Source organism: Excalfactoria chinensis, chromosome 1 (genome assembly GCF_039878825.1).
Source record: "Excalfactoria chinensis isolate bCotChi1 chromosome 1, bCotChi1.hap2, whole genome shotgun sequence".
Taxonomy (NCBI): Eukaryota; Metazoa; Chordata; class Aves; order Galliformes; family Phasianidae; genus Excalfactoria; species Excalfactoria chinensis.
The window spans coordinates 5,927,627-5,951,929 of NC_092825.1; the positions used below are offsets into that span (position 1 = coordinate 5,927,627).

Consider the following 24,303-nt stretch of genomic DNA (forward strand, 5'->3'; position numbering starts at 1 on the left):
TTCCTTTCTTCCTTTCTTCCTTTCTTCCTTTCTTCCTTTCTTCCTTTCTTCCTTTCTTCCTGTATAACTCTGACTAGAGCTGTTTAAAAAAATAAATAAATAATGTTACACTACCTGGATTTGCCATATTTATCTGCTTTCAAATGATTCCTTGTTTTATCTCTTGGAAACAATGGTATATTGGGCACATCTCCCAAGTAAAAGATGAAGATTAGTTCATATTTGAGGTGCCGGAGAAATTCATGACTGCAGATAAGTTACCTAAAGCTCAAGGTGTCAACTTCTTCCAGTAGCCACCATAGAGGAGTCTGGAGATATTCTCCATACAGGTTGTAAGAGCAACTCTTTAAGATTTAGGGGAACAAAATAATGTTAGTACATGATATGACTAAGAATTGTGTTAAATATAAGCAATGACCAACCTTGTTGTTAGGCTGACACATTCATACTCCACTTTACTTGTTCTTCTTTCTAGCCTGAGAACTTGCTTTACTACAGCCAGGATGAAGAGTCAAAAATCATGATCAGTGATTTTGGATTGTCTAAGATGGAGGGTAAAGGAGATGTGATGTCCACAGCCTGCGGAACTCCTGGCTATGTTGGTAAGTGGTTTGGTTATACTATCATTTCAATCGTCTCAATTGCAATACAGGATTTTCTAGGTTCACTACATAGTGCACAGGAGATTTTGCATGTGTTTGTTAGAACCAGAGATATCAGAAGTTGCTGATGTTGTGTCCTCTGTGCTCTTCTCCCTTGGATAACAATCCTGCAATCCAGCTCGGGGGTTGTGGGATTAGCTTTCATGATTATATTTCTCTGCAAAAGGATTTTTGTCAAATCCTCTGCCTGTAGCTAAATTAGAAAGAATATACTCAAAAGCAAGCATGTGCAAGCACCTATAATACCAAGACACTTTACATAATGTAACATATTACTTTAATTGCTAAGAACAGTGCTTCCTGGAATCCTTTGGCAGAAGACAGTAAAATGAAAGAGCTAAGTTTATCCAAACAAGTTCAGTAATCCTATATTGCAATTACATTAAGTTACTGACTTGTTTAAGTATTTAAAAACTCTTTAGATCCCTGAGCCTTCCTAGGTGGTAGGAAATTGTTACCTATCAAATATTCCTCAATATTTTATCCATTCGTTAGTGATTTTACCAGGCTACTGATTAGAAGTGCATTTACCAGTATCCCTCTAAAAAAGCTAAAGCAACTGGATATGAGAAAAACATGGCAGATGATAACAGGATCCATGAGAAAACACTATTTGAAAGGTTTACTTCATGCATGGGACATCCAGCAAGTACTTCTTATGCTACCTAGCTAGCCAGGTGAGAGGGCAAAATTAACGTCTGGGGTTAACTTGTGATTACATCCATGAAACTAAAATGATATTGTCTTTTCCAAGGATAGATTTTCTATCTAGTAGGACAGACATGTTTTCTACCGGTCACAGAGAGGCTTCTTTTGCTTTGCAGCTGCCATCTCACCTCAGATGATATCCTGGTATAAGAACCCAGATTATGAGGTTATGACACAGTGATCCAGATTTATCCCAGGAATACCTTTTTCCAGGCATCATTTTCATGGTACACAGGCACACTTCATGTTGATAACATCAGGAAAAAAAAAAGAAGCGATGTCTTTCTTATACCATTGAGATGACATCAGATCATAGGTTCACGAGTCAAGATGCCCTCCATACAGCCTGAATAACTGTCTGGTGTAATCACACCAGACTGGAAGTCTTTTTTCCAAAGCCTTAGCAAGATCTGAGCTTAGACAGCAATTTTCATAATTTTTATTATCAGCTCTTCTGTCTCTAGTTAACAGTTTTTGTTTCGTTCTGAAATGGGCACTGACTAAAATACATCTGCAAGATACGTGTAACTTGAATGTTAGGTTTGCTGAAGTGCTGATAGAAATTAAGGAGTGCAACCCTGCTCTGGCACTATATCATCTCACGCAGCTTCTCATCCATTTAAGAAATTCTGTTTTCGAAAGGAAGCTCTCAAAACATGCAACATGAATTGTCATCATGGAATGATCATAGAAACCTTCGAGTTGGAAGTAACCTTTAAAAAGGTCATCTGATCCAACTTCCCTGCAGTGAACAGGAACAGCTACAGCTAGATCAGGTTGCTCACAGACCCATCCAATCTGACCTTGAATGTGTCCAGGGTCAGGACATCCACCACTTCTCTGTGCAACCTGTTCCAGTGCCTCACTATCCTTATTGTAAAAAAAGTCCTTATGTCCAATCTAAATCTCCCCTCTTTTACTTTGAAAACATTTCTCCTTGTCCTATCACAACAAACCCTGCTAAAATCTTTTTTCTGTCCCCTTCTTTCTTATAGCCCTGTTTTAGATACTGAAAGGCTGTTCTCAGGTCTCCCCAGGACCTTCTCTTCTGCAGGCTGAACAGCTCCAGCTCTCTGTCCTCATAGGAGAGGTGTCCCATCTTTTGGATCATTTTTGTGGCCCTCCTCTGGGAGCACTCCAACAGGTCCATGCCTCTCCTGTACTGAGAACTCTATATCCAGATGCAGTGATCCAAATGAGGTCTCACCAGCACAGAGCAGAAAGCCAGAATCACCTTTCTCGACCTGCTGGCCACACTTCTGTTGATGCAACCCAGGATGCAATTGGCTTTCTGGGCTGTTGGAGCACATTGCTCATGTCCAACTTGCCGTCCACCAGTACCCCCAAGGCTCCTTCAGCAGGACTGTGCTCACTAATTTGGTCCCCTGGCTTGTATTGATAGTGGGGGTTACTGTCACCCATCTGCAAGACCTTGCACTTGGATATGTTGAACCTCATAAGGTAAATTGCATAGGTCCATGGTTGCCAACCAGCATTTAATCCCAGGGTTATCTTCTACATTACTTGACAGGAGGAAGTGCTGCTTTGCGATGGGCACTGGAGCACAAGGATCCTAAGGCACATGCAGTAAGACATGGCATTACCTGAGGATTAAGCCTCAGCATTATCTTAATTCTTAGTTTGGTCTACAGGGTTCACAGGTGGGAATTATGGATTTATGATCATTCATAGAGGTCTTTTCCAACCTTAACAATTCTATGATTCTACTAAGTTCTCCTGAACCCACTGTTCAAGCCTGACTAGGTCTCTCTGGATGGCATCCTATCAATTGTTGTATTTGGACAGATGTTTCAGAGCTCTCATTGCTCATGATCTGGATGCTGATAGCTACAGAAGTGCCTTCAGGTTCTTCACTGAACACAGGATTTACTGACTGTTGTTCAAGAAGTCATGGCCACTTATTTCAGAAGTGCTGACAGGAGTTTTTCACCTCTCACACAAAGAAAATCTCTTTAAATATTTACTCTATTCCTTTTTTTTTTTTTTTTTTTTTTTTTTTTTTTTTTTTTTTTTTAATAATTGGTTGCCTGGACAACATTTTCCAGGTAGTGAATGTTTTTGTTGCCATTCATCACAATAATGCTGACAAATGGTTTTCTGTTGGTGTTACACCCAATTAAGTGTCTTCTGCATACATACTCTGCAATTTGTCTGCATCTTAAAGCTTTCATGCCTTCCAATCTCACTCCAGTGCCCTCAGTAAATGCAACAGATCTTCCCTCTAATGGCACAACACGAATACAGTCAACCTCCACACCCTCCTACCAAGTATTTTTGTTTACCTTCCAGCTATTTTAATCAGCCCTGAAATAACGCTCAAGGATTCTTAGCTTACAACATAATTTCTGACAGTTTTCTTTAAAGATAAATAGATCATCCCATTTTCTAAGATTTAATGAGAAATTAATACTTTTGTCAAATTTTGCTTTTAAATTTCTGGGGAAAAAATAGGCAAATATCACATGCCAAAGGCACCAGGACTCAGTTAAGAAATCTTTAATGTCAACTACTCTTTATACTTCATCTCATAAAATGGATCCAGTTGGATCCCATTGTGCAAAGTGCTCCATGAGCTTCTGACTTTGCACCAGACATGATCTTAACTCAGGTTTGCTGTCCCTCATATTTGCAAATATGCAAGGCCCCATACCATTTCTGCCTAATTTCCATGAATAATATATACTTTTGCCTTTCTATGATTCAGTTTTTTAGTTTAGTTAATCTTTTTTAGTTTTAGCTCTAAGGAATGATGGTATCTGAGACATCAAATTCCTTTCTGTGTGGTTCAGAAGTTCAGCAAATAGAGGAAGGTGAAGTTATAATTTAGCTTCTTCAGGAATATCAGCTTTCTTTCTGAAAATCAAATTGTTGCTTACTGAATTGGAGGATGTCTACATTGTGCATAGCTAGTAACGCATGAACACATTGGCTTAGCTTTAAAGGCTCTGCTTTACAGATTAAATTACTGTCGACAGTTCAGAGACCTTATTCTTTCAGGATTCTTGTCAAAAGTTTTTGGTCCTATGCTGAAAAGATGACTGTGAGAGTATTTTCACCAATTAGATTTAGCTGGGGGTACTTCTATTAAGATGCAAATCTAAACGTTTACTTATAGCAGATAAGAAGGTCTGATAACACAGCCTTTTCTAATGAAAAGACCTTCCATTTTCTTATCTGTTTTCCACTCTTATCTCTTTCCATTTCCTGTAAAGAGAGCCCCGGTGATGAGCTGGGACTAGATACCCAACTTCTAGATAACAACATAAATGAGGTAAAATAAGTTGGCTTGTGTGATTTAACTCTATGTAAATTAGGTGTGTGGATTGGTTTGCATGGATCCCACCCATCTTCTAGACTGGAGAAGAAGCAGTGTTTTCCAAATTCTCTGAATGATCTACGGGACTATGGGCAAGATCTGTATAAGCCATTAGTGATACGTTGATTTAAACATCACAGATGTGGACTGCTTGGAGACCATTTATAAAAGCTTGGTTTTGATGGAGGAGGTGTTTAAAACTGCATGAAAATGAGTTGTCGTTGAGGTGTGTCAAGTTGGGCTCTTAGTGAGTGACTCTCCAGTCACTCAACAAATTCCTCTGAAGAGATTTTGGCTGCTTGGAAACTAGGTCTCACTGACCGAGAGATTTGATCTCTCAAAAGCTTTGGTTACTTCTGCAGATGGGACTTAGACTCACAAGATGCTTACAAAAACTGGAAAGCTTGGAAAATATGTTGGAAAGTCTGTCTCAGCAATCTGATCTCCATTTGCAGAGACACTGAATTATTAGCTGTGTTTGTGGCTGGCTAATATCTTAATCCTACTGAGATTTAAAATTCTTGTTTGGGGCCCAAAGCAACTTCAAGCAAAATTCTGTCATATTTCCCTGTCTTAAGGATTGGGCTGGACCCTGGGTTTGTGACTGATCCCCGAACACCTACCATTACTTACTGGTTTTATTCTCTGTAATGGCTATAGAAAAGGTCATCTCACACCTTTCAGCTCTGCCAGAAATCCAGTATAAAGTCTAGATCTTATCAAAGCCACGTGTTTCTCTTAGCCCTGTGCAAGACTGAAGCACTCAAGTAAACAATAGATTTCCATGTTTACTTTTGACTTTACTTGGTATCCTTTGAGCAAAATGCTTGAAAATATTCAGTAAGCCTTTGGAATATCCTTATTAGCAAAAAGCAACCCCAGGAGTTGTTTAGGCAGTAATGTGAGTAATAAAGTAAAAATAAAGCATGGGAATTACTGGGACATTACATGGGAATGTTTGGTGGCCCTGCTAGGCAGGGGGGTTGGAACTACATGATCCTTGAGGTCCCTTCCAACCCGGGTCATTCTATGATTCTATGATTCTATGATTACTCTGATCAAAGCACAGAGTGGTGACAGTGCAGTCACTCAACTCTGGGAAATGGACTCCACTAGGCTGTGGTTGTAGCTGTGTTAAATCCCATGAGAGCTACTTATATCTGACTCAGAAACATGACACAAGGACAAGTGGACCATAAGAAACCATCCGGGCTACACCAAAACACCATTGCCCTTACGAAACAGTACCAAACTTCAAGGTCTGGGCCAACCAGAACAAGCTGAACACTGGAAGACTTTGTGAGAGAAGGGAACAAGTGGTTTTAATCCCGGGAGTCAGTGGAAAAGACAGGCTTCTGGCTTCTGATGAAGCTGTTTTGTGTGTCTCAGCCTGTTTGCACTGTGAAGAGGACATTTTGTATGATGGAAGCAGAGCTCAAGCTGCTCTTGCACTATCCTTGGGTAGGTTCTTAGAGCAACCAAGCATCTACTTAGTGGTGTGGAGTTCCTTTCTATCCATCCTCTTAAGGTGGTACCCTCAAGACTCCTAAGCAGTGGGTCTAACAGCACTTCCCTTTAGTATCCCTTACAAACCCTGCCCAATACTCACCTTTCATTTTGAATTTCATTACCATCTTCCACTAGCACAACTCCTTCACATTTTCCCATCTTTCCTTAAAAGACCAGTCTGCATGGCCCTGAGTAGTTACTAGCTGAATAATTAGTCCTGGGTTTTGAAAGGCTAATTTGCTAGGACAGCTGAGTTGTTTCTCTTCCCAGTGTAATCAGGTCCCTTATTTTTTTAATTGTATTTAGATATTTTCATTCCTTCTACATTTACAGCACCCTTCTAACTTGTCAGCCCTATGGGGAGCCATCAAAACTATCACCTTTTGATCAAATGCATCGTTCTTTCTGGCACTCCATACATGGGAAGCCATATAAACCATAGAAAATAGCATTAGACTGAGTTCCTGTGAGACAGCAAAGTCTGGTAGGAGTAGTAACATCTTGAGAGTGAAGGAGAACCACTCTTAACTATGAAACTGGAATGAAGGGCAGGCACCCTCATGACTTCAACAGGCTTAAACTACCGGAGCAATCCGCATCAGCTGAGCCCTTTGCAAGAACATGGATTGCTGGCTTTGGCATCCAACAGCTGCATTTTTAGGGAGCTTATTGGGAGCTGCGCCCACTGGGGGTAATGGCACTGTGCTCTGAAAGGTTTCCAAATCTTTTTATTCTGAACTCTTTCTTAAACCCTGCATTTGAAATAAGCCCATCAATTTTTAACTTATTAAAAAACAAATAAGCACCTAAACTGTAAGCCAGCAGATTGTCTGGACTGGAAGTGAAGTGTCCTCATTATCCAAAGAAAGATATAACTCATTCAGGACTGGTTTTCGTGTCCTTCTGGTTGCTTTGGCTTCAAGGTTCAGAAAGAGAGATCTGAATGCCTTTTTCTTTCTGCTCATATGCGTTTTCCTGGCACCAGAAATGTGAGTTTTGACTTTTCCATTCTCCTTGCTGCTGTTTTGCTTCTTCAGTCAACTGTGTTGATCCTTTAACACTGACAGCTCTTGTTTTTCTTCTGCATTGTCTCCTGCTTTCTCAGGCATTGATCTGTTGTCATTTCTAAAGGGTCCTATCACTTGTTTTTCAGCTCATTAAATATTTCCATCTTTTTTGTGTATCACAGACAGATGATGCTTAGCTTAAGCTTCCATTACTTGTTTGTTTTTTGGAGAAAAAGAAAAAAAAAAAAGAAAAGAAAAGAAGAGAAGAGAAGAGAAGAGAAGAGAAGAGAAGAGAAGAGAAGAGAAGAGAAGAGAAGAGAAGAGAAGAGAAGAGAAGAGAAGAGAAGAGAAAAGAAAAGAAAAGAAAAGAAAAGAAAAGAAAAGAAAAGAAAAGAAAAGAAAAGAAAAGAAAAGAAAAGAAAAGAAAAGAAAAGAAAAGAAAAGAAAAGAAAAGAAAAGAAAAGAAAAGAAAAATATGGCCATAAAATAGTTATTTAAAGCTCCTGTCTTCCTTCATTATAGTTTACCAAAGGTGAGGTGATAGACTTATATTTACTTTGGCTTGATCCTGCAGTGTCCTTACCTGCTTCACAGCCACTGTCTATAGCATCAATTGCCTGTTATCAATGCTCTGCTCTCCTGTAAAGCAGAAAGAAACACTCCAGCGCAGCTTTGATATTTAAGAGAGAGAATCTTTGTTTAGTTCACATCCCCTCATCTCAGATTTGTTTTCTATTATGTTAATGTGGCATATCTGTATAACGTCAGGAGCTCACTTGTATCTGTGGCGTTCGGGAGCAATTTGCATAATATTTCCTTTGGGGAATATACAGTGTATAATATTTACCAATCTTGAAAATGGTGCAAACTGGAACTGACAGTCGAGGGAAGAAGAGATATGTGAATAGAATACTGGAAGTTTAGGAATGGAAGACATCTGACCACCAAAGCACAGGGGAAAACAGACACCCCTTTCTCACAAAACTCGGTCACAAGAGACTGGACAAAAATGAAAACTGAGTCTTACAAGCCTTGTTTGTTGTACAGCTTCATCTCCTTTTGCAGTAAGAGCATTTCATCCTTTGACCTGATAGACTACAGCAGTATTTCAGTGTCCTGGAAGGAGTAATGGACTTCTCAGGAATTGGGATGCAGGTTTCTGCAAAACACACATTGCCAGGTCAGGAGAACTTCCTGCTATGTGCAGTGGAGAGAAATATCCTTTGGCATGCCAGCAGATTGGTATTGTAGTACTCACACATGGCAGCATTGTATGATGATGAACAGCATGCGAATAGAAAGAAATATCATTTATATTTCTTCATCATGCAGGAGTTCCAGTTTGTAGGATGATTTAAAAAGATTGGGGTGAGACTGTGCTTCAGATTAAAGCAAACCCATCCTCAAAAGCCTTCATAATCCCCCTACCACCTATATCTTATGTTCCCTTGGAATTTTATTTTCCTTTCTGCAATGTCTACCCATTAACTTGACCCATTCTACCTTTCCGCTACTTTTGGAAATGCAACCTGAATGCTTTCTCTCATCTGCTTTGTGCACGTCAGTTGGATCTCTTCTTTAAGAGACCTGTTGGTCTCTTCTTTAAGCTCCCATGCCCAGAAATACATGCTCCAAGCACCAGAAAGACTTTTCAGTTTCTCATTAATGCCTGCTGCTTCATTGCTTGCTGTCACTTTTGACCTTAGTGTTACTGATTTGTCTAGCTTGGGAAGACTGCTCTTAGAACTCCTACCAGTACCCCAAAAGATTATACAGCAAATAAGTGTGAGGCTTGAGTTTTAATGTGTTCTTCAAAGTTTTCTTCTTTGTTCTATAAATAACCAATTTGTGGCTGTTAAGATTCCTAGCACAGCAAGGTGTAATACCAAAGAATTATATTTGCTGGGATTTAGCCTCTGCTGCTTTAGGGTTTTTGTTTTGTTTGGTTTTGGGGTTTTCTTGAGCATTTGAACTCTAGAGTATTCAGAGGGAATAATGTGCTTTTGAAGACCCCGCGTGGTGAGTCTGCTTTAGGAATGCCACAAATGGTGATTTGCTGCATTACTGTGGACGTTTTGCTTTGGAAATGCTTTGAACATGCTAAAGCTTCTTTACATTGGAAAGATTAGAGTCGTGGGCTTTTAAAAACTGGCTTTGTGCATTTTCAACTGAAAGCATAGGAACACAATAACAATCAAAAAACACCTTTTCAGCTCTCAGTGGTCTAAGAAAGGAAAGCAGATTTGCAAAGAGTTGCAGTAAATGGCCATGCTGTCACTTCTAGCAAAGTTCAAGCTATGGTAGTGGAAAGCAATACAGAAAAAGAGAGGGCTCTGTTTCTCTGTGTCCAATTCCTGCTGCTTTATGTTTCTTACTCTAAGAGGCAGGAGGACAAATGATCCCCTTACACCCAGGAGGCTTCATTAGTCAGCAGGTGGTAGCACAGTGACAGCTCTCCTTCCTCTCCTGCAGACCAAGCTTATCACTTCCCTGACACTTCATACTTTATAAGTTGTTTCTTGAAGTCCCTTGTTTGGCAGAGTGAGACACTGGAGCTGCCAGGGTGAAAGAGCATTTCAGCACTGCTCCAGAGCTCAGCCCCAAATGTCCTAAACTTCCTCTGGGAGGCAGCTGATGGACTTGATGCACTTAAATTTTTATGTGTTTTTCCATCTTTGTTTTTCATTTCTTTCTTTGGTGGCAGAAAATAGGGAATTTGTTCCCCTTCAGAAGTCCTGCTTCTTTCAGGGAGCACCATCAACTCCTGCTTAGCAACATTTGGATGGTCGGTCTTGTAACCTGTGATTGTTTGGCTTTTTGATTTCAGCTCCTGAAGTGCTGGCCCAGAAACCCTACAGCAAAGCCGTGGACTGCTGGTCCATCGGGGTCATCGCATATATCCTGTGAGTATCCACTGGGTTTTCAATCGCAGGCAGCTAAAAGAACCTGCAGTATATTCTTCCACCATATATTCACCCTCTTTGTTTGGTCCAAGAAAATTCATCTCTGATGCTGGTGAGCCAGGATAAAATGAGCTTTGGATACCTCCCAGTTACATAAGGCAGAAACAATAGTAAATGAACGAGAACCCTTCAAAAAGTGAAAATCCCTGCTGCTGACTGAATTACATGTTGTACAGTAGTATGGGCTTCTTCAGGTCATGATATTAGTGAAGCTATTCCCTTCTCTGCACAAGTTTGCAAAGGGCACAGCATCATGCCTATAGGTGTATCCTGAGATATCACAGAATCATAGAATGGCTTGGATTGGAAGGGACATCAGTGAAGTACCCATGGCACTTCTCTCCTTGAGGAGGCAGTCAAGGGAACAAGAGCTTTTCACATAGTACAGTGAATTATTTTCATCAAAGCTTAATATAAAATGAGATTTCTTCTGAAAATGGTGGATCATTTTCTTTAACACCTCCAGCATCTCCAACCTTTGGGCCCCATAGGAGAAGACGAGCTTATTCCATTCCTGTCCTGTTCGTGCCAGAACTGCCAATGCTTTCCTTTCTTATCTTTTTATTTTTACATTTAATTTTTTTTTACCACTGTCAGAGTTACACAAAACTGAAGGGAAAAAAGATTCCAATGAGGATGCAGCATTAAAGCATTCCTGTTTTGTTCCCTTTTTCCTTATACAAACATTTCTTGGCCTGTCAACATGAATAACTTTTTGATGTAGTAGGTCCAATTGTGCCAGGACGCCCCTCTTTGCTCTGTTACCCACTCTGTGCAACCTTCATTCTTTACATTTTCATTTAGTCTTGAACATAAACTGTATATAACTCAAAATAGCTTTTATACATAAAATAGTATGAGAACATTTTGTTTATTTCCTTGTATGTTTTTCTATTTAAGAGCTCTGCCTACAAGCATCAGCCTTATAGATGGCTTTGCCATTCTACACGAATATTTGAACATTACTTGAGTACAAAACTTTGCAGGGGGATGGATTTAACCTGGAGCAACCATCAGCAGATGGGTTCAAAAAATGTTTGTATAACAAAGCAAAAATCAACAGTGCTGACACTGACTTTTTTTTTTGTCAAAACCCAGCAGGGGCAAGGAAGCAGCCAGACAGCGGCAAGGAAGGGGCCAAACATACCAAAATACCTCAAAGACTGCTTTGTACATCACTTCCTAATGTTCTTTTAGATGAAGGTGGAGTGTGTTGACCCAAACTGGCTATCTAGCACAAGCAAATCTGAAAACGGGAGACCTAGATATTTTCTTGGTACTTTTGGTCCTCGTTACCCTTTAGTGGACAGATATTGTTGTTCCTTTTGCTTTCATTGTTCTTTGCTGAGCACCAGCTTTAAAATGTAGAGAGAGGAGGATGCAGGTGGAAGACACTAGGCAGTACTCTACTCTTTCTCACTTCCAGGCCTGACTACTGCCCAGGTTCAGTTTAACATCAAATATTCACTATGAAAATATGTGCCCACCTGACAGCCTGCAGGATAGGCAAGCTGGCTACATGGACATAAATTTATCTTTTCTTTCCTCCAACTTTTCAGTTCCATTCAACTATGGTTCATGCACCAAAGGTTTTTGCTACTGGCAGATTTGATGTGATTTCATTTGCTGCTTCTAATGTGTTTTGCTGAGGAATGAGACAGCACAGTGCAACATTGTATCCTGCTAAAGAAAACATCTTCAATAAGGGAAAGGTTTAAACCTTTTCCATAAATCATGTGAGGCTGCTCTTTCTATCAGGTCCACCTCAGTCATTTCTTGCTCTGCTTTCAAAATCAACACATTCTGGGCTTTTCAGACAATTTTGCATTTGCTTTACAAGGAATTCTCAGCCCTGAAGGCTTAAATCATCTCAGTAAGAATGAATTCCTATGAATTCCTGTTTGCAGGACAAGGAAACCTTTGCAGGGTTTCAGTGCTTCATGTAATAAGGTCCTGATTTGTATTGTATACAGTCAAAATTAACGGCAATGATGTGTTGCCGTAGGAGTGTGGTAATGTGTTCACAGGCTGTAACTCATACTGCTTGGGTGGGATTAGGTCTGAGATCAAACTGCCTCCTGGAATGTTTTTGCATGCAGGCTGCTTCTTCCAGCTCCTGATAGAATCAGCAGCACTCCAGGACCCATCAGCTACCCTCACGTAGATGCTTAGTGATATCTGAGCCATCCACCAAGTCCCACCTGGACTCAAGCTGCCACTGCCACTGATACAATCCCCACAGCCCTGCACTGTACTGGTAGTCAGACACAGGTGTTTCCTGTGCTTCAGTGTTATGGTTGTCCCAGAGCTTCTCCTATGACACTGAACTCCGTATGTGGACATCTGAAGCCTGTGTTGATGCAGTCACTTCATCAGAATGTGATGTTCAGTTACCTAAAATCTGCATTTAGAGCCACAGTGGGGTGGCTCCAGGACAGACACATGGATTTCACAGATGTATCATGCTGCTGAGACCTTTCTTCTGGAGTGGCAGATGGAGGCCAAGCAGGATACAGTGGACCACGTGGGATAGCACCAGATGCTTGTGCTTAGGGCACTGAATCACTCCCTTCCCCATCCCCAGCCCTCCACCTTCATGGAAGAATTTCATTTGCTTTAATAGTGCCTTTGGGTTATTCTTCATTTACATCATCTCTCGTGACTGTAATGGGAGCTTAGAAACACAGCCCACACTTATGTGTCCTAATCTTGAACTGGATCTCCCCTTTTCTTCTAGGAACAGCCAGAAGCAATAGATGTGCCTTTGTTGGAAAGTGAATTTCAGGGGAGCACTGAAGATAGAGAAAAAGAGAGGTTCTTCCCTAATTAGGAAGGAAGTACCACTTCTTGAGTGTCTGACACCACAGTGATGGGCACAGGTTTAATATCTAGATTAGTGCCGCACCACCAAACCAGGTGGAGATGTATTTATGCATAAGGCAATCCAAGCACATCACCCTTTTATTGTCTCCACACCTCTCCCACGTCTCTCACAGCCTCTCTGAACAGACTGTTGTCATGTAAGAAGATGGGAACACAGGGGAATCCAACACAGAAGCCAAGCATATATTAAGGATGTTTTGAGCTCTTATTATCAGAAGTGGCTTGAGTGCCTCCAGACACAAGCCCAGACTCATATGAAAGCCTTCAGTTTACGACACTGGAAGAACAAACAGTTCCTGGGGCACTGACACTTTTGACAGCTATTTGTTTCTGTAGTAGGCAAGGTGAAGGATGTCTTAGGAAACAATACCTTTGTTTCAGTGCCAGTTTCTAATACTTCTCATTAATGGCATCCAGATTGTAGAGGCTGAACCAGCAGAGTTTTTATCAAGACCTGTTTGGCATGAAAAGTCATTATTCACAGGAACTAATTTTAGCAGCTTGAAATTTCCTGTTATTCCATTATTGCAATATTTCTCAGTTTGAAATAACCTCCTTGTTGAGTTCAGGTTTTTACATATCGCAAGATAGTTTTGGTATTTGTTCAGCTTCAAAACATAAAAGATGAGAAGAGTGGGAGACCTCCCTGGGCTCCCAGTAGCTGGATTTTGGACCTGCATGAATCACGTGAAAGGTTATAAAGCCTGGGAAGCTAAGATGATTGTGTGCATGCCTGATACAGATTAAGTTAGCTGGTGCAAAGAAATAGTAGAAAAACATGTTCCAAAGCTGGAAAAGAGCATGGGGCCACAGAATGCTTTGCCTCAGCTGCTACCAGAAGAGGTTTTTGTACCAGAGGAGGTTTAGATCAGACATAAGGAAAAACTTTTTCTCTCAGAGAGTGGTCAGGCACTGGATTGGCTGCCCAGGGAGGTGGTAGAGTCGCCATCCCTGGCAGTGTACAAGAGGCATCTGGATGAGGAGCTACAAGAGATGGTTTAGTGGCTTGTGGTAGTAATGGTAATGGGAGGATGGTTGGACTGGATGATCTTGTAGGTCCTTTCCAACCTTGTGATTCTATGATTCTGTGATGACCTATTCATACTCAACATATCCCATTGCTTCGGCATTTTGGTTTGGATTTTCTTCTGACTTTGTTCATAGGTAGGACAAAGGAATTACCAGTTGCCTAATATTGTTTATAAAGCAAGGGTGTGTGGAGATAAATCTTGAGTCATACTCTTGCCTGGACATTTTTATCTATTTATTTATTTATTTATTTATTTATTTTGGTGCTGAGTTGCTTTTGATTTTCAAGCAGATGTGCATACAACCATGTGTGAGCTGTTTGAATAAGAGAATTAGCCATGGTCAGCACACAGCATGGTATTTCAGAAAAAGTTTTTACTGCTGACCTGCAGTCATGCATTGAGAAGACTGTCAGAGATCTCGGTCTCTCATCATCAAACATGAGTCTCATTGGGAAACTGAGTGATAAATTACTGAAAAGAGAATGAGTGGAGGGAAGACATTAACATGGGTATGTTGGATTGCTCAGGATACCACATTCAAAGACTAGGAAAACAGCCTGAAATGATTTCTCTTCACTGCTTGCTTCTTAGTTTACTTTTTACTCCCTGTGGTAATATGTCCTTGTCCACAGCTTCATGAGGGCAGTAGCATCGGCCGGCATGGAGATTTATCCTCAAAATAAGATATACTCTTGTTTAACCATAAAAGCAGCACTTGGGTGACTTTCAGAACCATATATCTCAGATCTCTGAGCACTTACTGAGTTCTTTGCTCTGATCTCACTAAAAAATTGCTTGTAAAACTAACCCCATGCTTCTTGTGTTGCAGATTGTACGCTGACCTCACAAATGGGTTATTTAGCCTTCAGTATCATCCACAATATGCAGTGGGAGCGTGCATGGATGTGCTTGCTCTACTTGTTGAGAAGGCATCTGGCATTCTTACTGTGCTCTACTATGGCTTCTCGAGATGACTTTTGGCAATATCTTTCTTTTGTGCATCCACTTGTGGTTTTCTTCCTTACATCCCATTCCTTTGTAAGACAAGTCTGGGAATAGGAGGTTAAATCTGTTGCTGATGTGATATAATTGCTAAATAATTATTTAAAAAAAAAAATCTTTTATTTGGTGAATCTACAAGAAAATAATGACAACTAAAGGCTGACTGAAACTCCCCCAGGACAATGCAGATTTCTTTCACATTGGAGACAAGAGGGGTTATTTTTGTATCTCTGCATATCCAAAGAAATGCAGCAGAACCTCTGGTAGTGAGGTCATTTTTATTTTCCACACAGAAATGTCCCAGCAGATGGAAATGAACTTGGTGGGATTTTGATTCTGTCAGAATTAAACAAAACTTATTATAAGCTTTGGAAGGTGGCCCAGTAGTTGGAAGTCCAGCAAAACTTCCTCCAGACATAAATGTGCGTTAAGCTAATTTACTGGGGCTTTCCCATCCTTTGCTGCAAAGCCCGAGCTGGCTCTAAGTTATGCTAAAACCTCTGTGCCTTCCCAAACCCTGGTGTCAAAGAAAAGGACATCAACACATTCTATATTTTGGCTCCCAATCCATACCTCTGGCAGAACGCCCACCTGTTTTCCTCTTGCTTGCCATCTCCTCAGTCCTACGTAGCTTGCTTCCTTCTTCCATGTCCTCAGTGGTTCCTCTCCTGGAGGAAAATCACTGGGTCCTTCTTTGTGCAATATCTGTCCCCTCATTGTCCTCACCAGAGCCAGGACCCTTCTCTGTGCTCAGCCTTCTCTCAGGCAGGGATGTCCCTGTCCACAATTAGGAATACTAACTAACCCTTCTCAAGCTCTTCATTCATCACTGAAGAGATGGAAGACTAGGAGTGAAACACAAAGGGTAATCATAGGACCAGAGATAAGGGACTCAGCACCTTCTGGAAGACCCCTCCTGAAACCTGTGGGGACATCCCAGGGATAGATAATCAAACATGTAGATTCACAGACCAGACTTATGGAAGGGCTTGGAAGAGCTGGAAGTGTTTAGTGAAAGTGGAAGGCTCTGAGAGGGCTGGAGCTCTTGCTAGGACATGTACGGCTTAGCTCTGCCCCAGGCAGTGCTGCAGCCTCCAGCTCTGTGCCGCTCAGCACTTTGCTCCTATGTTTTGCTGCCACAAGCACATACATAAATCATAGCAGCCCTAACTTGTGCTCTTGTACCTTTGCCAAGGTAATTAGCACAGTGCACATTTTAAGAGAGTTATTTCTCTCTCTGGAGCAGCCTGACAGCACCTCGGCATGCACAGCGCTGTCTGCTCACCTTCAGATGCTTGTATCAGAGCAGTTTGATTTTCTTCTAAGGAAAGTGCTGAGGAAGGCAAGAAGTTAATGAAGGGCTGTCAGGCTTCTTGTACAGAGCCTACGGACTCCTCAGGGATGAGGAGCACAGGGCCAGCTCTGAGCACCTTTGGAGGAGTTGTTCTCCACCCTGAACACTTCTGCCCCTTTTTAATCTTTTATCCATGTGGATAGCAGCTTTAGGGGCTTTTGTTTAAATATACCATTTCCAATGGCCCTTTTGTACGTCATTTCCAGTATATTATAGGCATCTATGCATGTTATGGGAATTGCTGCATCAATTCCCATCCACAAGGACATGCCCATCAAGTAGGTCTGTGGCGCTACTTCAAATGTAATTTCTTGTCTGGCATGAGGTCATCTTACTTGCTTCTGATAGTGGCAGTCATCCAGTGGGAAACAAATGAGAACTGTCTCATCTGCTTTGAAAGATAAAGAGAGAGATGCCTGATTCAGTCAAACCACAGTGGATTCATTACAATGCTGCGGATTTCAGTAGAATTCTTCCAGATCAATATGGATCTGACGCAGATCAGCATCTCACTCCCCATTTAAATTATTTATCAAGCACACTGACTCTTTGGAGCTAACAAAACATTGCTCTTTTCACCCTCAAGTGTTGAGTTGGGTCAAATGACCTCCAGGGCAGCTGGCTGGCTTTGGGTTATAAATAACTTGAGTATTTCATTTCTTACAGTTTTCCCCCCTCGCTCTGTTTTTGCTGCAGTGTAATGTTTCAGCCAGATCTTTGGTCTGTTTATAACAGCTGACTCTCTCCAGATAAATACTTTGTTGAGGTGTACTGACTCAGGGTTTAAGGGAATTGTAGTAAAAAAGATAATTTCACTATCAGGGAAGAAAAAAAATAATTTTTACTCTAAACAGAGATAAGACAAGAAAGTGAGACATCTCTGTGCAGATAGAACTAGAAAGCTCTGTGTAACAGTAAGCAGGATGGGTTTACCACAACTTTGGACCAGCCTCTGGAGTAAATCTGATGCTACAGAACTGGTGTTAAAACTGAAGAAGGTATGTTCTTGGAGACGTGTCTGCTTGGACAGAAACAAGCTATAGCATACAGCATCACCCAGACTGGAGTCTCTGAAACACAAGCTTTGAGGCTGTATTTCCTCAGTGCAGTGCTGGAGGTGCCATTCCCATGCCCAGCATTTGCAGGGCTGGAGGAGCCATGCTTTGACAGAGTGAATGTCCTGCCTCCTGCAGCACAAGTGGGGTGCTTCCTGAATTCTTTTTATTCGAAGTACACAAATAACATTCTGTGTCCTACTTGTCTTGAGGCTTGGTTTTCTAAGTACTAAGGCCAGGACTGCTGCTAACCTTAGTCAAGGTAGGCAGTTTGATGTGGCCAGCAAGATTACTTGCAGTAATGAGAAAAAGAGCGATTCTGCTGGTGCAGCAGCAGGTCAGTATTCAGCCCATATAGACGCTGCTGCTTTTACATCCCATGAGAGCTCCCTTTACCACAAGTAGAGGAGAGGATGGAAGGGTTCATGGCTATATCATGCAATTATTATTCTGCCTACACACACACAAGCATACAGAGAGGAGCCAGGATATCTGTATGAGTCAGTGTAGCATCAGTTGCGCCAGGTTTCCTTGAAGAATTCCTATTTGTGCTGATCTTCAGAAGTGTTTGTGTTTTTTAATATGTTCTTGAACAGTGCTCTTAAGGTAGTACTTGCTTGCTTGAAAACCTAATGGGGCAAGTCTCAAACAAGTTTCTCCTCCCTCTTCTTTCTCACCTTCTTGGCAAAGATGGGTCTAAGTGTCACTTGTCTTCTTCTCCATTAGGCTCTGTGGGTATCCTCCTTTCTACGATGAAAATGACTCCAAACTCTTTGAGCAGATCCTCAAGGCAGAGTATGAGTTCGACTCTCCATATTGGGATGACATCTCTGAGTCTGGTAAGAAGCTCATTTATTTACCGTAACAAGGCATGCACACAGCAGTGCCTGTTGTAGATATCTTCCATCATGTGTGAGAGTACACCCTCTGTTGTGTGTGGACCTTCTTTAATCTGAAAGTCACTGGGAATGTGTGTGGGATTTTTTAAGCTAAGTAATTACAGAATGTTATTTTTTCAGGAGAGAAAATTAAGAAGTACCATTTCATCCAGAACACATTCAATGTGTCTGGGACAAAAAGTGAAGATAGCAGAAAACTGTCTCAAGGAGACAAAGTACTCCAATATCTCTATAAAATCCAAATAAAATGCAGATATTTGTGTGTCACTAATAATAGAAAAACTATTTTGGCTCTAAAACTGCACTATGGGTCCAAAGTGAGAATGAAGTGCATACAGCAGAAAGAAACACAAGAAATCCCCTCCGTCCCTGGAGGCATTCAGTGCCAGGTTGGTGGGGCCCTGGGAAGCCTGGTCTGGTATTAAATGTGGAGGTTGCTGGCCCTGCTTGTGGTGGGGGGGTTGGAGCTTCATGATCCTTGAGGCCCCTTCCAACCAGGGCCATTCTGCAGTTCTGTGAAATCAATAGCTTCTAAATGAGGATGATAATCAGATTTGCTCACTGGGTCTGCTATCCATGTGGTTGATCCCAGATAGCTGCCTCTGTGCTCACCCAGTTCCTCACCCAGTGGGAAGACATTTAACCCACTGCCTGGACCTGCAGAGGCATGGCCAGCATTGCACCCTGTGGGAGCCACTGTTGGGCTGTGGCCTTCAGGAGGTCACACAAGCTCAGTTTCCTTGCTCTGACCAACCTGGAAATGCCTGCCATTTCACAGAGCAAGAGAAATAAAGTTTAGGAAAATTTTACCCTATGAAGATATCTCTAGAAATACATGGTTCTGATTTCTTTGTGGCGCTGCTTAAGACATAAAAAGAAACATTTTAAGTTTAATTATATATCCTGCTATCTCCTCATAAAACAACGTTACATGCTGCTAACATCTGTGGTCTAGATATCACTGTGTGGGATTGCTTAAAATATATGTGATGAGTGTTTTTTTTTTAAACCCATAATAGTTTTCTGAGAAAATATGGAGGTCTGCTGGCAGACCCCTTTGCATTTCCAGGGAGAAAGTCCCATCACCTAAAGAAGCACAAAGATTTTCCTGCCATATTTGGTTTTGCTGGGCCCCTTCAGCTGTTCTCTCCTGAAATTGCTGAATGCACGCCATGCTATGATGTCCTCTAGCACCAATTATAAACAAACTGCTTCTTGCCCAGGAGACTCCCTTTTCCTCAGTAACTTGTTTTTGAATACATCATATATCCTCACCACTGCCCACATGCATGGTTGCTTGGAATGAGCAATGAAAGTCTCCTCTTGCTGCAGTGCTGACCTTCTTCTTATCTTTCTCTTTCAACTTACCACCATCTTCAACAGATATGGCCATATTCAGACCACTCAAGTGCTTGGCTGACTAGGGAACACAGAGCTAGCCATCTTGAACTCTGCTCACTCCAAATTATCCACATTGCTTCAAAGCAACATTAAATAGCTTGGATTGGTCCTGAGTCATTTTGTTTACATCTTTATTACTAATTGACAAAAGAGCTAGGGCTATTTTCTGACTCTGGTAGCACTTGGTGGCCTGGTTCATATGTTAAGTCTACTTTTGCCTTCAGAGCAAGGCAGCTGCAAGCATCCTGCTTAAAGGAAACAGGCCATGCTAGTTCCCAAAAGATATCTGGGAAGGAGCTGCTTGATCTAAATGACAGTTTTACCAAGGACAACTCATAAAAGTAAATGGTGGCTTCCCACCAGCTGTGAAGAATATCATAGAATCATAGAAACTTTTGAGTTGGAAGAGACCTTTAAAGATTAACATTTTTAGATATCAATCATTAAAGTCCAACTCCCTTGCAATGAATAGGGGTCATTCTACAGCTGGATTGGGTGTGCAGTGCCCAATCCAGCCTAACTTTGAGAGTTTTTAGGGATGGGACATCCACCACTCTTCTGGGCAACCCATGCCAGTGCCTCCCCTCTCTTATCATAAAAAACTTCTTCCTTTTATCCAGTCTAAATCTCCCCTTTTTTAGTTTGAAACCATTTCTCCTTGTCCTATCACAGCAGACCCTGACACTGTTTCATTTTCTGGCTCAGGCACAGTCTTTGCATAATCTGAGCAATGTGTTCCGTAGCTATGAGGAATCTGACCAACCTGAAGAACTGAGCATCAAACCTATTGCTTTGAATTATTCTTTCTTTATTATTTTTTTTTTTCTTTATAGCTAAAGACTTCATTCGGAATTTGATGGAGAAGGACCCTAATAAAAGATACACCTGTGAGCAAGCAGCACGACATCCTTGGTAAGCAACAGTCACCGCTGTGTGAAACACTCTGTACAGAAGATATCATTTAATGCTCATAGGTGGAAACATTTTTATGCCATGTGTCTTACTGGTCTCCACTAAATAACCCCTGCCTTTATTTTCCAGATTTTCCTGGAAAAACATGATGGACTTTAATCTCTTACAGCAACCCGTTCAGTATCTGTGTAAGGGTTTAGTGAAAATGTGTTACGTTGACCAGAGTGCAGCAATGGGATGCACCGAAATTACCTTACCCAGGAAACACATCTAATAGGCAAAAGATCAAATTCTGCAGGTGTATGGATGGGCATCAGCCTGCTCATTTGGTCATTGCCAAGGTGATATCAGAGCACTTAAGAGCACCTCAGGAAGTAGGAAATCCTCTCCTGTGCTTCACAGATGATAGCCTGCATCTTCACTTTGTGCTTACAGTAAGGGCCTGGTTTTTCATGCTGTTTGCCCTCTCTTGTTGAATGGGAGAGGCAGGAAACTATAAAGTGGGATAAACTGACACTGCACTGGCTCCAGCAATTGGCACTGCAGCTTCTCTGCAGTGACTGCAGGACTTGGGCTGCCTGTGTTTGTAATTTAGCCCTCCACGAAGTGCTTTACATGAGGTGATAACTTTGCACATGGATGACATGACCAACGATACCTAAGGATTATGTGGCTGAAACAGGGATGGCTCATGTCCTTTGATCAACTCTGAGTAGCTTTATGCTACCCTGCACTACCAGCTGCACCCAGAAATGGGCTTTTAGACACAAGTCTTCTGTGTTGGGGTTATTTTATATGAGTCAAGATATTATTGTTGATTGTTACAACAGCTGCAAGAGAAAGGAGTCAATTACAGGATGTTTTCACCCCAGGTGCACATTAGACTGTGCTTTTTTGTCATCACGATTACCACAAATACTGTTTCCTTTCGCATTTGCTGGAGTGCTGGCTGAATAAGAGCTTAAAGTTGTGCATTTCTCAGGGAAAAGAATTTTGTCCCGAGTGTCCTTAGCCCCCCCTAAGAAAAGCCACTGAGTCACTATGGCTAGCTCAATAGCTTGATGGATCTTAAAACCATCCTGGTGATGCAATCTGCACCCAGTGATCAGCCTCAAGTAGTGGAGCTGAGGGTATAAAGCATGCTAGCAAAAGCACAGGCAGAGATGCTACTGGTGTTTTTCAGAGTAGTTTCAGCTTCCTGTGTTCATGCTCCTCTCTGACACTCGATGGTTGGCCTCATTTCACTGCTGCCCCCATTCCTGGGACTACATAGATGGTAAATGCTTCAAAAGGTTTTTACAGAGGGAAAAATACCATTCTGGCTTGCTTACTTATGTTGTAGTTTGTTGTTTTTTTTACCAATACCCTGATGAATTACCCATATCATTAATGAATAATTTGGCACTTGTGAAGCAGTAGAAGCAGTAGTAAGTTATGATCATAAAAGTAGGCACTGATTTCTCCATGGTAGGAGTGAGGTACTGATATCTGGCTGTTGGTCGCTGTGATATCAGATTAGGCTGAAGATAAGATTGAGGCAATTAAAAAGTTGTAGGAGAAGTTTGGGATGGGAGGGAGGAAATATAAATCGTCATCAAAAAAAAGCAAAACCCAAAGCCACCAAGGTTCTTTTTCAGCTTCTCTATGACAGTGAAGAACTTTTTACAGGTGGATATTAGCTGGGTCAGTGTCTGGCATCAGTGAGAATAGGAGATGGGGAGAAGTCAACACCTGGGTCTGCCCTTCATCCAGTGGCCCATCAGTAATTGTGTTTCCCATCAATAAGTTCTGTCTGTGTGACAGAAACAAAACTTGACAAGTGAAATCCAGATCCTACAAGATGAAAAAAATATATAATCCCAAATGATACTAACCTGAACCTCAGGAAATTAAACAAGTTACAAAAGCCAGTATTAGAAATACAGAATAAACAATGGGAATGCAACTCCCAGCAGAGAATGAGGTGACCATTTGTATAACTGAGATGCAGATTTTCCAAAGCCCTAGATCCAAAATACACAAAGTGTGAGCATCCAGCTGTTGGCCCTGCTTCATCTGTGTTGGTTGCTGGAGTGTAACAAAGAAACGTGGCACTTGTAACACACACAGCTTCTGGGCCCTCCTAAAGGAACTGAATGATTCAAAACGATTAGAAGTATTTTCGTCTTTCTTTCTTTCTTTCTTTCTTTCTTTCTTTCTTTCTTTCTTTCTTTCTTTCTTTCTTTCTTTCTTTCTTTCTTTCTTTCTTTCTTTCTTTCTTTCTTTTCTTTCTCTCTCTCTCTTTCTTTCTTTCTTTCTTTCTTTCTTTCTTTCTTTCTTTCTTTCTTTCTTTCTTTCTTTCTTTCTTTCTTTCTTTCTTTCCTTCTTTCTTTCCTTCTTTCCTTCTTTCTTTCTTTCTTTTTGGCATGTTTTGATCAGCAGCCGATGGAAACTCACAGACTGCTCCACTGTGTTTGGTATTCCTACAGAATCCAATCTTCCTTTGAAAAACCAATCCCAGAAAGGGATTTCTTCCATCTCTGTGGCGGGGGTCTTTCTCTGCCAGTCTCACTTTGCAAGGCAGTGGTTCTTTTGCAGGGCTGCCTCCCCTGCACCATCCTTCAAGGTACAAATGGCAGTGTATAAGTGGAGAAGCTTAAAATACTCACTGTGCTATCCCCATACTACCCGAAATCCACCTCTGCCCTGTGTGATCTGCAGACCACAGCAGATGGCAATGGCAGTACATGCCAGTGTTTTAAGGAGGGTTTTGCAGCAAAAGCAATGCATGAAGATATCCATAGAGCTGTCTTCAGGTCTGCCTTTCTCTTCCCCATCGTGTTCTTGAGCAGTTGAATCAATGTGTTATTTCCCCTTGCTCTGGAAACCTTCCTGTAACAGAAATGTTGCTGTTACGGCTCTCTCTGGAGATAGTTGCAGTGGTTTTTGGAGGGTTTGGATCCTGCAGTGGTAAACACTACTCAGTTGCGGTTTTGGATAGTCAAGGACACTCACCCGCATGTTATCTGTTATTTCAGAGCTAGTGCTAGGATCTCCTTTTGCCAATCCATTGCTCAAGAGGCACTTTCCACACAGATTGCTCATGCCAGAAAATCATGAGTTTTTACTGTTCCTGGCCATGCTATCTGTTGCTATCTGTTGCTATCTGCTATCTGCATTGCTATCTGCTGCTATCTGTTGCGGTGGCATCCTCGCCTCCCCTTTGAAGGAGGAAAGGTATCCTTCCCACAGCCTGGACATAGACTTCCAGTAAGTCCCAGCTTGAGTTCTTTTGCCTTTTGGTTGCTGGAGGCATTCAGGCCAGGCTGGATGTGGCTCTGGGCAGCCTGGTCTGGTGGCTGGTGACCCTGCACTTGGCAGGGGGGTTGAAACTGGATGATCATTGTGGTCCTTTTCAGCCCAGGCCATTCTATGATACGGGTGCAAGTATTTAGCCAACAGAGACAGACTATCATGATTATTACAATGGGGACATCCCATCCCATCTTCTCACCTTTTCAGCATATATCCCTCTTGCAACCTCACCTTCCGCAGTGTCTGTATAGTATTGTCTTCATTGTGTGATGAAAACTAGTGCAAG

At 41.6% G+C, this 24,303-nt stretch overlaps 1 protein-coding gene across 1 annotated transcript in view; it reads left to right on the forward strand.

The window, feature by feature from the left end:
- Window positions 1-24,303, forward strand: part of CAMK1D (calcium/calmodulin dependent protein kinase ID) — a 213,770-nt gene that overhangs the window by 172,000 nt on the left and 17,467 nt on the right. Inside the window, exons 5-8 of the mRNA XM_072328983.1 lie at window positions 476-602; window positions 10,051-10,126; window positions 18,238-18,350; window positions 20,645-20,723. Coding sequence (XP_072185084.1) covers window positions 476-602; window positions 10,051-10,126; window positions 18,238-18,350; window positions 20,645-20,723 — 395 coding nt within the window. The remainder of the gene's footprint in view (window positions 1-475; window positions 603-10,050; window positions 10,127-18,237; window positions 18,351-20,644; window positions 20,724-24,303) is intronic.